The 13264-nt window shown below is 53.1% G+C and overlaps 2 protein-coding genes across 2 annotated transcripts in view; one reads left to right on the forward strand and one right to left on the reverse strand.

The window, feature by feature from the left end:
• Window positions 1-13264, forward strand: part of GLB1L3 (galactosidase beta 1 like 3) — a 43182-nt gene that overhangs the window by 1939 nt on the left and 27979 nt on the right. The window contains exons 4-8 of the mRNA XM_061122251.1: window positions 8788-8856; window positions 9300-9395; window positions 9933-10041; window positions 10867-10959; window positions 12240-12321. Coding sequence (XP_060978234.1) covers window positions 8788-8856; window positions 9300-9395; window positions 9933-10041; window positions 10867-10959; window positions 12240-12321 — 449 coding nt within the window. The remainder of the gene's footprint in view (window positions 1-8787; window positions 8857-9299; window positions 9396-9932; window positions 10042-10866; window positions 10960-12239; window positions 12322-13264) is intronic.
• Window positions 451-878, reverse strand: LOC133056873 (cytochrome c). The gene has a single exon (XM_061142711.1). It carries the CDS (start codon window positions 817-819, stop codon window positions 502-504), a length of 318 nt encoding a protein of 105 aa, XP_060998694.1. The 5' UTR covers window positions 820-878; the 3' UTR covers window positions 451-501.

Below are 13264 nucleotides of genomic sequence, written 5' to 3' on the forward strand. Positions count from 1 at the left end.
CCTCCTCCCCCAGGACACGGGCACCATGTTCCCCGCCCTGGGAAGAGGGGCCCGGGGAGGGGAGCGTCGTCGGTGGCCGTGGAGGGCCTGCTGGAGGGTCAAGCAGGCCCCAGGCTCCGTGGCCCTGTGGCCCCTCAGGACTGGAACCGGCTTGGGCAGCGGGGTTACCTGCCTGGAACTTAGCACCCCTTCCTGCGAGGTTTTGTTATCAAGTCCAAGTGCCCTTGGCAGGTATTTCATCATTTTATGATGCAAAGTGTAGTTTTCTGGTTTTCTTATCTCTTCAAAATGACAGTAACCTAAATTTATTTCCTATCCTATCTTCTTTTTTTCTTTTTTTTAGCCACAAACCAATCTTATTTAAATCAGGACTGTCCAACAGAATTATTCCATCAGCCGTTCATGATCTGAATTCTAGTGTGTGAGATCAATTTAAATATGGTACACATGAAAAGTCATGAGACACTTCTGTTTCATAATAAATAAGGCAGTGGCCAACTATTACTCATTGGTAGCTTTTTTGAGATAAGCTATCAAGTCCTCCCTCTCTCCCTTCTTCTTAATGCCAGCAAAGATCATCTTTGTTCCAGGGATGTACTTCTTGGGATTCTCCAAGTACTCCATCAGCGTCTCCTCTCCCCAGGTGATACCTTTGTTCTTGTTGGCATCTGTGTAAGAGAATCCAGCAGCCTGACCCGTCTTTCGTCCAAACAGACCATGGAGGTTTGGCCCAGTCTTGTGCTTGCCTCCCTTTTCCACAGTATGGCACTGGGCACACTTCTGAACAAAAATCTTCTTGCCCTTCTCAACATCACCCATTTTTAAATCGTTCTTTCTCTGGGCGCGACCGAGAAGTTCCCGCTCGCAAGCCGAACGCCCCGCTTTCTGTCTTATCTTCTTAAACATCATTACCCTCCAGCTAAAATCTTCTACTTGTTGGAACAGGGACTAACCGAATGAGTTATTGTAAGTTATTTAGGTCAGGGATCCCTAAATAGCTATTCAACTTTATTTCTACTTATTTAATTAAAAACGTCTTTTCTTGGCCGTGCTCTGTGGCGTGTGGGATCTTACTGCCCAGCCAGACCTGACGCTGTGCCCCCAGCATCGGGAGCCCAGAGTCTTTACCAGTGGACCCCCAGTGCTAAACTTTATTTTTCTATTTCTTGATGATACGTATGTCACCAGCAATTCGAATGGTCTGTTGTTTTCATGGTCAGGCTGTGGGGTTTTGTTTGGTAACATCAAGAAAAAGTGAGGGCAGTCCCGAGAATCTAGGACTTACCATATGTAGGAGGAAAAAGCGGAAACATGGTAGCAGATACCCTGGGGCACGTAACTCAAGGTCTACATTGGTGACTGTATTCGTCACATTCATTCCAAAAGATTTCCACCTGCTTGCCCGCTCTGGTTAAGCCTCCACCGGTCGTTCCGGATGATACTCATCCTGCATGGAAGTTTGGATGGAGCAGGGACCTCAGCGTGTCCCCATGCCACTGACCGGTCCCAGCTGGACCCAGAGCAGAGGCCCTTTGCAGTCGAGTGTCCCCGCCGCCCCCTTGTGGCAGAGCTAAGCATCGCACTCACTGAGGGGCCAGGGCTGCTCCGCACCAGCCTGACCTGCAGGGTGGGCTGGAGGCTGGGGGCAGTAAACTGATAACTGGCTCACCTTGTCTGCTGATACTTCAATCACAAAGCATTGCTGAGTTCTGCTGAGGTCTTTCTGCATCTACTGAAGGGATGATACAGTTTTTCTTCACTCTTCTGTTAGACCAGTATTGTTAGTCGCTCAGTCATGTCCAACTCTATGCAACCCCACGGACTGTAGCCCGCCCCAGGCTCCTCTGTCCATGGGCTTCTCCAGGCAAGAATACTGGAGTGGGTAGCTATTCCCTTCTCCAGGGATTTTCCCGACCCAGGGATCTAACCCAGATCTCCTGCAATGCAGCCAGATTCTTTAGCATCTGAGCCACCAGGGGACTGTGTTAAAGCAGTAAATTATATTGAAAAGTTTCCTGATATTTATCCCATCCATGGCTCTGGGATGAATTCTACTTGGTTATGAGACATGCAGCTGTGGGCACCCACATGCAGATTGCTGAATTGGATTTGCTAGTGTTTTATTTCAGCGATGTACCTTTATGATGATAACTAAATGACTTAAAATTTTATTTCTGAGTGTCCTGCTCAGTTTATAAATCAATCTTATAATACACTCGTGAGCTGACTTTATCTTCTTTTTCTATTCACTGAAAATATTTTGCAAAAGAAGTATTTTTACCTTGAATGTTTCTTAAAAGTCACTTGTAAAACTCTGTGACTACTATCTTTTGTGGTTGTGTGGTAAAGGTTTTAGGGACAGTATAACTCTCTTGAATATTTATTATTTAATTCATGCTTCTAAAGGGCTTTCCTCATAGCTCAGCTGGTAAAGAATCCACCTGCAATGCAGGAGACCCCAGTTTGATTCCTGGGTCGGGAAGATCCCCTGGAGAAGGGATGGGCTACCCACTCCAGTATTCTTGGGCTTCCCTTGTGGCTCAGCTGGTAAAGAATCCTCAATGTGGGAGACCTGGGTTCAATCCCTGGGTTGGGCAGATCCCATGGAGAAGGGAACAGCTATCCACTCCTGTATTCTGGCCTGGAGAATTCTATGGATGGTACAGTCCATGGGGTGACAAAGCGTTGGCCGGTACTGAACGACTTTCACTTTTCTATTCTAAAATGTTTCCTGTTTTTATTCTATACTCTTGTTTCCTTTCCTTTCTTCTTTCAGATTGACTGGGACTTAAAAAATTCTTTCTTGGAAGTTATACATCATCCAGAGTTTTGGGGACTTTTTTTCCCCTGAATCTTGTGTAAACTTTTAAGTCTTTTCAAAGAACTAACTTGTCGATTTATTAATCCTCTCTCTCTAAATCTCTAATTGAGCTGCATTTGGCTTGGGGTCACAGACTAAGAGATGTCGGTTTTGGAGTTTGTTGAGATTCGCTTTGTGTTTTACAGCCTCACCTTGTGTTTGTGGTTTTAGGTGCGTGTTCCACACAGTCAGCTACCGCGCTCTGTGTTTGAGATTCAGTCTTTCAGCTGTGCTGTTCAAGTCTACATTCTTACCATTTTAATTTTTTTTTTTTTTTTTTGCTGTTGTTGTCTTTGTCTTGTAGAGAAGTATTTTAACTCTTTCCACTGTGGCTGTGGGTGGACCCTTTCCCCCTCTGGTTCAGTAACCTTCTCCCTGAGGCTGTGTATTCAGAGCCCGCAATGCCGTGATCATCACATCTTCTTGAGGCTTCATTCCTTTTATTGCTACTTGATGCCTCTCTACACCTATTTGTGAGGGGGTTTTCTTTGCCTTAAAATCCATTTGCCTGCTATTTAAGAGTGCTAGACTAATTCTTCCTAATGTATATCTTTTCCCATATTTCTGTTTCAACTTTTTTTAGAAATTTTCTTTAAAGTAAATCACTTGTAAGCATCGTTTAGCAAAACTTTTTCATTCTATTCTCTCAGTGTCTAGGTATAAACTTTTCCAGGCATATTTAGTCTTGAGCAAACCAATTTTTCATTCCTTCTCACAACAGGAGATCTTGAAATATAGTCGGTTCTGCCATCTCTTCAGTTCAGTCCTTGGAGGACCTTCTCCGTGGAGGACCCCCTCTTATGCCATTAGCCCCACCCGCCATAGAGCTGCCGAGCAGACGACTCACAAACTGCAGAACAATTGTGCATGTGAAAGTCGCTCAGTCTATCCAACTCTTTGTGACCCCATGGACTGTACAGTCCATGGAATTCTCCAGGCCAGAATACTGGAGTGGGTAGCCGTTCCCTTCTCCAGGGCACCTTCCCAATCCAGGGATGGAACCCAGGTCTCCCACATTGCAGGAGGATTCTTCACCAGCTGAGCCACCAGGGAAGCCCAATTATACCAAAGAAATTCTCACACTGTTAAGAAAGTTCTAGGGCCCACAGCAGACTTCCCAACCTGGGGAATCTGGCGAAGGGACTGAGACTCCCCAGGGAATTTGACTTTGGAGGCCAGTGGGATTTGATTACAGAATTTCCACAGGACAGGCAAACAGACTCTCAGAGGGCACGAACAAAGCCTTGTGACCACCAGGACCCAGGAGAAAGGAGCAGTGACCCCACAGGAGATGGAGCCAGACTTGCCCGTGAGTGTCCAGGAGGCTCTGGCCTCAGGCCAAACAACAGGGAAGGAACACAGCCTCGCCCATCAACAGAAGATTGGACTAAAAATTTACTGAGCATGGCCCCGCCCATCAAAACAAGACCCAGTTTCCCCCTCAGTCAGTCTCTCCCATCAGGAACCTTCCATAAGCTTCTTATTCTTACCCATCAGAGGGCAGACAGAAAGAAAACCACAATCACAGAAGACTAACCAAACTGATCACATGGACCACAGCCTTGTCTAACTCAATGAAACTATGAGCCATGCCATGTAGGGGCACCCGAGTCAGCCGGGTAATGATGGAGCTCAGTTCAGTCACTCAGTCATGTCCGACTCTTTGTGACCCCAGGCTCTGCAGCACACCAGGCCTCCCTGTCCATCACCAACTCCCGGAGTTTACACAAACCCATGTCCATCGAGTCAGTGATGCCATCCAACCATCTCATCTGCTGTCGTCCCCTTCTCCTCCCACCTTCAATCTTTCCCAGCATCAGAGTCTTTTCCAATGAGTCAGCTCTTCTCATCAGATGGCCAAAGTATTAGAGTTTCAGCTTCAGCATCAGTTCCTCCCAGTGAACACCCAGGACTGGTCTCCTTTAGGATGGACTGGTTGGATCTCCTTGCAGTCCAAGGGTCTCTCAAGAGTCTTCTCCAACACCACAGTTCAAAAGCATCAATTCTTTGGCGCTCAGTTTTCTTTATAGTCCAACTCTCACATCCATACATGACTGCTGGAAAAACCATATCCTTGACTAGATGGACCTTTGTTGGCAAAATAATGTCTCTGCTTTTTAATATGCTGTCTAGGTTGGTCACAACTTTTCTTCCCAGGAGCAAGAGTCTTTTAATTTCATGGCTGCAATCACCATCTGCACTGATTTTGGAGCTCCCCAAAATAAAGTCTGTCACTGTTTCCACTGTTTCACCATCTATTTGCCAGGAGGTGGTGGGACCAGATGCCATGATCTTAGTTTTCTGAATGTTGAATTTTAAGCCAACTTTTTCACTCTCCTCTTTCACTTTCATCAAGAGGCTTGTTCATTCCTCATTTTCAGCCATAAGGGTGATATCATCTGCATATCTTAGGTTATTGATATTTCTCCAAGCAATATTGATTCCAGCTTGTGCTTTATCCAGCCCAGCGTTTCTCATGATGTACTCTGCATATAAGTTAAATAAGCAGGGTGACAATATACAGCCTTGACATACTCCTTTTCCTATTTGGAACCAGTCTGTTGTTCCATGTCCAGTTCTAACTGTTGCTTCCTGACCTGCATACAGATTTCTCAGGAGGCAGGTCAGGTGGTCTGGTATTTCCATCTCTCTAAGGATTTTCCACAATTTGTTGTGATCCACACAATCAAAGACTTTGGCATAATCAATAAAGCAGAAGTAGATATTTTTCTGGAACTCTCTTGCTTTTTCAATGATCCAACGCCTGTTGGCAATTTGATCTCTGGTTCCTCTGCCTTTTCTTAATCCAGCTTGAACATCTGGAAGTTCACAGTTCACCTAATATTGAAGCCTCGCTTGGAGAATTTTGAGCATTACTTTGCTTGTGTGTGAGATGAATGCAATTGTGTGGTAGTTTGAGATTCTTTGGCATTGCCTTTCTTTGGGATTGGAATGAAAACTGACCTTCTCCAATCCCGTGGCCTCTGCTGAGTTTTCCAAATTTGTTGGCATATTGAGTGCAGCACTTTCACAGCATCATCTTTTAGGATTTGAAAAAACTCAGCTGGAATCCCATCACCTCCACTAGCTTTGTTCAGAGTGATGATTCCTAAGGCTCATTTGACTTTGCACTCCAGGATGTCTGGCTCTAGATGAGTGATCACACCATCATGGTTATCTGTGTCATGAAGATCTTCTTTGTATAGTTCTTCTGTGTATTCTTGCCACCTCTTCTTAATATCTTCTGCTTCTGTTAGGTCCATACCATTTTTGTCCTTTATTGTGCCCATCATTGAGTGAAATGTTCCCTTGGTATCTCTAATTTTCTTGAAGAGATCTCTAGTCTTTCCCATTTTGTTGTTTTCCTCTCTTTCTTTGCATTGATCACTGAGGAAGGCTCTCTTATCTCTCCTTCCTATTCTTTGGAACTCTGCATTCAAATGGGAATATCCTTCCTTTTCTCCTTTGCCTTTTGCTTCTCTTCTTTTCACAGCTACTTGTAAGGCCTCCTCAGAGAACCATTTTTCCTTTTTGCATTTCTTTTTCTTGGGAATGGTCTTGATCACTGCCTCCTGTACAGTGTCACGAACCTCCATCCACAGTTCTTCAGGGACTCTGTCTGTTAGATCTAATCCCTTGAATCTATTTGTCATTTCCACTCTTACCATCTCATGTTTGATCACTTTCAATTTGCTTTGATCATGGACCTAACATTCCAGGTTCCTATGCAATATTGCTCTTTACAGGATCGGACTTTACTTCCATCACCAGTCATATCCACAACTGGGTGTTGTTTTTGCTTTGGCTCCATCTCTTCATTCCTCATGGAGTTATTTCTCCACTGATCTCCAGTAGCATATTGGGCACCTCCCGACTTGGGGAGTTCATCTTTCAGTGTCATATCTTTTTGCCTTTTCATACAGTTCATGGCGTTCTCAAGGCAAGAATACAGAAGTGGTTTGCCATTCCCTTCTCCAGTGGACCATGTTTTGTCAGAACTCTACACCATGGCCCATCTTTCTTGGGTGGCCCTACATGGCATGGCTCACAGTTTCATTGACTTGGACAAGGCTGTGGTCCATGCGATGAGATTGGTTAGTTTTCTGTGATTGTGGTTTTCATTCTGTCTGCCCTCTGATGGAGGAGGATAAGAGGGTCATGGAAGCTTCCTGATGGGGGAGACTGACTGAGGGGGAAACTGGGTCTTGTTCTGATGGGTGGGGCCATGCTCAGCAAATCTTAAATCCAATTTTCTGTTGATGGCTGGGGCTGTTTCCCTCCCTGTTATTTACCTGAGGCCAAATATGGTGGAGGTAATGAGGATAATGGCGACCTCCTTCAAAAGGTTCCACACATGCACTGCTGTACTGAGCGTCCCCAACTCTGCAGCAGGCCACTGCTGACCCACGCCTCTGAGGGAGACTCCTGGACACTCCCGGGCAAGTCTGGGTCAGTCTCTTGTGGGGTCACTGCCCCTTTCTCCTGCGTCCTGGTGCACAAGGTTCTGTCTGTGCCTCCAGGAGCCTGTTTCCCTGTCCTCTGGCTTCTGGCGGCTCTACGGTGGGGTTAATGGTGACCTCCTCCACGAGGGCTCATGGCACACCCAGGTCTGCTGCACCCAGAGCCCCTGCCCCTGCGGCAGGCCACTGCTGACCCGGACCTCTGCAGGAGACGCTCAAACACAGTTCTGGCTCGGTCTCTGCGGGGTCTCTGGGTCCTGGTGCACACAAGGTTTGTTTGAGCCTTCCGAGCGTCTCTGGCGGGATGGGGTTTGATTCTAAATGCACATTTGCCCCTCCTACCGTCTTGCTGGGGCTTCTCCTTTGCCCTTGGAAGTGGGGTATCTTTTTTGGGTGGGATCCAACCTTCCCCTGTTGACAGTTGTTCGGCAGCGAGCTGTAAGTTTGGAGTTCTCGCAGGAGACGATGAGCGCACGTCCTTCTGCTCCGCCGTCTTGGGGAAGGAAGATGGCGAGTTCTGAGAAAGCACTGGAGAAGGGAAAGGTGCCCACTCCGGCGTTCTTGCCTTGAGAACCCCGGGAACAGCATGAAAGGCCGTAACACAGCAGTGCTGTTGTTTTGGTCGCTGGTTGTGTCCGATTCCTGTGTCCATCTCTCCATATGGACTGAGGCCCGCCAGGCTCCTCTGTCCATGGGCTTCTCCAGGCAAGATCACTGGAGTGGGCTGCCATTCCCCTCCCCAGGGGATCTTCCTGACCCGGAGACTGAGCCTGCATTTCCTATACTTGAGGGCCACTCTTTACCGCTGAGCCACTCGGGCCCTAAAGCAACACACGCACTCCTGAAAGCCCGCACTCTGCAGACCCGGGGAGCGGGAGCCTCGGGCTGAGGAGAGACTTGAGCTGAGGGCACAGAGCTAGAAGCTGTGCTGCTGACACACAGGAAGCACCTCCCCCAGGGCACACAGCGTGTAACAAACATGCTACGTGTGTCTCGGCCCTTCAGCCTCAGCCCCAGGGGAAGGCCCTGACAGGGTGCTTCCTGCAAAGGCTAAACGTGGTGCCTTCTTTTATCTCTGTTAGCCTCATAGAAACCCCGCCTCTGTTGTTATTTTGATTAATGTTTAGCAATATTTGGTAGGTATATATAGACACTTATGGTTTTTACCTTTTCTTTGAATTTTCTAATGGATATGACAAAAGATAGGATGGTGAGTGGGATAATTTATGGATAAATTCAAGGAGTTTAGAATCATAGGGTTTTGGCAGCTTAGAACACAAGTGGATAACAGAGAAAGGACCTACTGAAAATAACCACTGTGTGTGTGTGTGACAAGGTTTACATACCAGTGGGAACTTCAGCTTTTTCCACAATAGAGCTCCCTCAGGGCTTGGGACTGACTGACCTGGCAGTTTGGAGGAAAGAAATAAAAGCATGCTCTTTGTACTTCCCTCTTCCCTGCCACAGCTACGTCCCGTGGAACCTCCACGAGCCGCAGAGAGGCACATTCGACTTCTCTGGGAACCTGGACCTGGAGTAGGTTCTGTGACCCGGCTGGGCGGGGCCGGGGGCCTGAGGGGCGGGGATCCGCGGGGCATCCCGGGCAGAGGGGGCCGCGGGGGGAGCCTGTGCCAGGCCCCAGGCCCTCTGTCATGACCCCACCACCCCCAGGCAGGGCCTGCCCCCGAGCCCAGCCCGAGGCCTCTCCCCAGGTGCCCGGCTCTGCAGGGCGGTCCCTGCTGGGCTGGGGGCCTCCGGTCGGGCCCTCGGTCAGGACTCTGTGCCCCGGGCGAGGCTCTTTCTTCTCCTCGTGCCCCAGAGCGGCCGCACCGATGTCTCAGGCTGGGGGCTCGGCGGTGATCCCGGGAGGGTGGGTGTCCTGCCCTCAGCGTCCCCAGCTCCCCCCGGGGAGGGCCGGGCCGGCGAGAGGAGGGGGCGCTGAGCTCCAAGCCCTGAGAGTTGGTGACCCCGACCCCCAGGGCCTTCATCCTGCTGGCGGAGGAGGTGGGGCTGTGGGTGATCCTGCGTCCAGGCCCCTACATCTGCAGCGAGATGGACCTCGGGGGCCTGCCCAGGTGAGCGGGGCCGGCCTGGAGCTGTGGCCTTGGTGGAGCTCTGCTGACCCTTTGGTCCAGTCCGAGGACAATGGCGCCTGTTTTGGGTCTCATTGTCGTCACAGCAACGCAGGTGGTGATGCTCTTTTGTTATCCCTGGAGCTGGCGGGATCCTCGTGGGTCCACGCTTCCCCCGGTGGACAGTCTGCCTCCTGGTCAGTGGAGGCTTTGCCCTCTGGGACAGGCGTGTCTGCAGTCTGGCAGACCCTGCAGGTGTCCTGGGGCTGCTTCCTTCCTGCGGTTGGCTCCTCTCTGTCGAGCTCCTAGGCCTCAGAGGAGAGCTAGCTCTGTCCCTAAGCCTGTGCTTTGCTCACAGCACAGGCTTTTCATAAATTGACAAAGAAGGCAGCAGAGTGTTCACAGATGCTCACAATGCCTGTCCTTAGGACACAGGCGTGCGGCCCCTCCTGAACGGGCCGGAAAGCTCCTGGGGCCCTGGACGTGAGGGTGGACCTGGGACCCCCTCCTGCCTGCTGAGCCTGCCCCCCCACACCCCAGCTGGTTACTGCAGGACCCCACGTTGCAGCTGAGGACCACCAACCGCAGCTTTGTGAACGCCGTGAACAAGTACTTCGACCATCTGATCCCCAGGGTGGCTCCGCTCCAGGTGAAGACAGATGGCTGCGTCCCGTGATCCTCTGCTGCAGGACCACGGCCCTCCCGGCTAGTGTCCGCAGAGAAGGGAGCTGACAGCCCGCAGCGGGAACTCCAGACTCCCGCCCTGCCGTGCCCTTTCTAGGGTTTCGGGAGTGTGGGGGTGGCGTGCCAGAGTCCCGCCTTGTGTTCGCAGAACTGCCTACGAGGGCAGGAACTCCAGACCCCCGCCCCGCGGCGCCTTTTCTAGGGCTTCTAGGCAGGGGAGGAGGCGGGGCGAGCCAGTGTCCCGGCTCCAGCTCAGGAGTTGAGCTGTGCCCCTCACTGGGGCGGCTGGGGGTTGCCTGGCAGAGCTGCAGGGCTGGAGCGGGGCGGCGCCACTCTGCCCGCGGTGGGCTGGGCTTCAGGGAGCAGAGGCTCAGAGTGGACGGCGGTGAGATCGCCTTCAACCTTGAAGGCGGTGTGCTGGCACGTCCGGGGCCCCGTCAATGGCTCAGCAGCCGACGGGGAGCTCTGAGGAGTGGGTGCAAGGGAGAAACAGACGCTGAGAGTGCGGCCGGGCTGCTCAGGGGCTGGGGCTCGTGGCCGGGGGGAGGGGGGGGGGGGCTCTCTCTGGTGGTTTCCATGGTGATGGGAGTCAGCGGGTCTGGCGGGGGAGGATGGGGCGCAGGAGGGGAGGGGCCAGCGCGGAGCCCCGCCTCCCGAGCAGGTGGACCGCGGAGGCGCCCCCGAGACAGGAGACAGGGGACGCCTGCGGGCTGCGGTTTGGGGCCGGTGACTGAGCGGCTCCCGGACCGGGCTCGGGGGCCTCACCAGCCGGCCTGCCGCCCCGTCCCAGTACCGCAGGGGAGGCCCCATCATCGCGGTGCAGGTGGAGAACGAGTACGGCTCCTTCTACAAGGACAAGGCCTACATGCCCTCCCTGCTGCGGGTGAGCCGTCCGCCGTCCTCCGGTCCGGGCCCCGGGGCTGCGGTCCAGCGTCCGTGTGAATCTGCACGTGTGTGACCGCACGCGGCCAGGGAGGCCGGGGCGGCACTGGCGTGGGGTGAATGTGCGGCTCCTTGCCCGCCGTCTCTGGCTCACGGTTCCCGTCGGAGCCGGGGGTGGGGGGGGGGGGGGGCGTTGGGGGTCACCCTCTCTTGCGCAGTCTTTGCCGTCTGGGGGGTATCTCAGGTCGGGGGGCATCTCAGGTCGGGGGTCACCCGTGGTCCTGGTGCTCTTCCCCGGGGTGAGGCCCCAGGCCCCCAGCCTGTAGGAAGCAACTAGGCCGTGAGTGGAAGGCGGGGGTCCCATGTGTCTTGCCCACCTCAGGCTGGCGCAGTTGGGGAGCCCCTGCAGCCGATGTTGCCCCCCGGCCCCCCACTTCCTTCTCATTCAGTGAGATTCTGATTCCTGGATCTGTAGACTGTGCCCGTCGACTCGCTGTGGGTCCCAGGCTGGCTCAGTGAGCCCAGGACGCACAGACGGGGTCCTAGGCCGGGGCGTCTGTCTGCTCCGTGTTCCCTGAGTGTGTGTGGCTTCCAGATGGGACCCCCCGCCCCACTTCCCCGGGAGGGTGGGTGTCCCTCAGTCCAGACAGGACCCGGGTTTGCGACACTCACCTCTCTCGGGCCCCACAGCCCCGCCCTTCCCAAGGCTCTCCGTCCCTCTGTCAGTCTACCTGGGTCTGCACGTCTAGTGATCGCTCACTTCCTGTCTGCCCCTCCCGCTGTCAGCCACCTGTCCATCATCTGTCTGTGTGTCTGTTGTCTTTCTACCTGTATGTCAGCTATCTATAAATCTATCATTTACCTCTTATCTATCTACCTGTATATCATCTGTCTATACATCTATCATTTATCTATTATCTATCAGTCCATCTATGTATCTCTCATCCATGTATCTATCTTTCCACATCTCTCTGATTCTCCCTGGATGTAGGAACCCCTATTCCCTGGTGGACTCAGCTCTGATCTCTTCATTTGAGCCACAGCTACAGGGTAGCCGGGCTCACCCCCTCCATGTGCCCACCCCTGGGAAGACCGCAGGCTGGCTGGAGCACCCAGGCCCCAGCTGCGGAGCAGTCCTGGGCAGAATGTTGACGCGGGCCGTCCTGTCTAGCGCCCATGCTGCTGTCTGAGCCCTGGCATATTTGTCTCCTGCTTTCCTTATATTTCCCTCTTTCAAGGAAAACAAGGGGGTGATTTCATCCTGTCCAACTCTCTCCACAGGCTCTGCTGCAGAGGGGCATTGGAGGGCTGCTCCTGACCGCAGACAGCACAGAGGAAGTGACAAGAGGACACACAAATGGAGGTAGGAACTCAGACTTGTTTTAGGGGAGAGGGTAGGCTGTGGCAAGACCTCTGACTCCTGAAGGAGCCTCAGCAGGGCCAAGCGCACACCACACCTGACCCCAAGGGCCCGGACGTCGGGCCGCGGGTGATGTCGCCCTGGTGAGGACTCAGGGTCAGAGGTGGACCCGGGCGTGATGTCGCCCTGGTGAGGACTCGGGGTCAGGGGTGGACCCGGGTGTGATGTCACCCTGGTGAGGACTCGGGGTCAGGGGTGGACCCAGGTGTGATGTCACCCTGGTGAGGACTCGGGGTCAGGCATGGACCTGGGGATGATGTCCCCTGGTGAGGACTCGGGGTCAGGGGTGGACCTGGGCATGATGTCGCCCTGGTGAGGACTCGGGGTCAGGGCTGGACTCGGGCGTGATGTCCCTTGGTGAGGACTCGGGGTCAGACGTGGACTCAGGCGTGATGTCGCCCTGGTGAGGACTCGGGGTCAGGGCTGGACCTGGGCATGATGTCATCTGGTGAGGACTCGGTTTCAGGGGTGGACTCGGGCGTGATGTCCCCTGGTGAGGACTCGGGGTCAGAGGTGGACCCCGGTGTGATGTCCCCTGGTGAGGACTCGGGGTCAGGGCTGGAATTGGGCATGATGTCCCCTGGAGAGGACTTGGGGTCAGACGTGGACTCAGGCATGATGTTCCCTGGTGAGGAGTCAGGGTCAGGGCTGGACCCGGGCATGATGTCCCCTGGTGAGGACTCGGGGTCAGACGTGGACTCAGGCGTGATGTCCCCTGGTGAGGACTCGGGGTCAGAGGTGGACCTGGGCGTGATGTCCCCTGGTGAGGACTCGGGGTCAGGGCTGGACCCGAGCATGATGTCCCCTGGTGAGGACTCGGGGTCAGACGTGGACTCAGGCGTGATGTCCCCTGGTGAGGACTCGGGGTCAGAGGTGGACCCGGGTG

Source organism: Dama dama, chromosome 1, assembly GCF_033118175.1.
Source record: "Dama dama isolate Ldn47 chromosome 1, ASM3311817v1, whole genome shotgun sequence".
Classification (NCBI taxonomy): domain Eukaryota; kingdom Metazoa; phylum Chordata; class Mammalia; order Artiodactyla; family Cervidae; genus Dama; species Dama dama.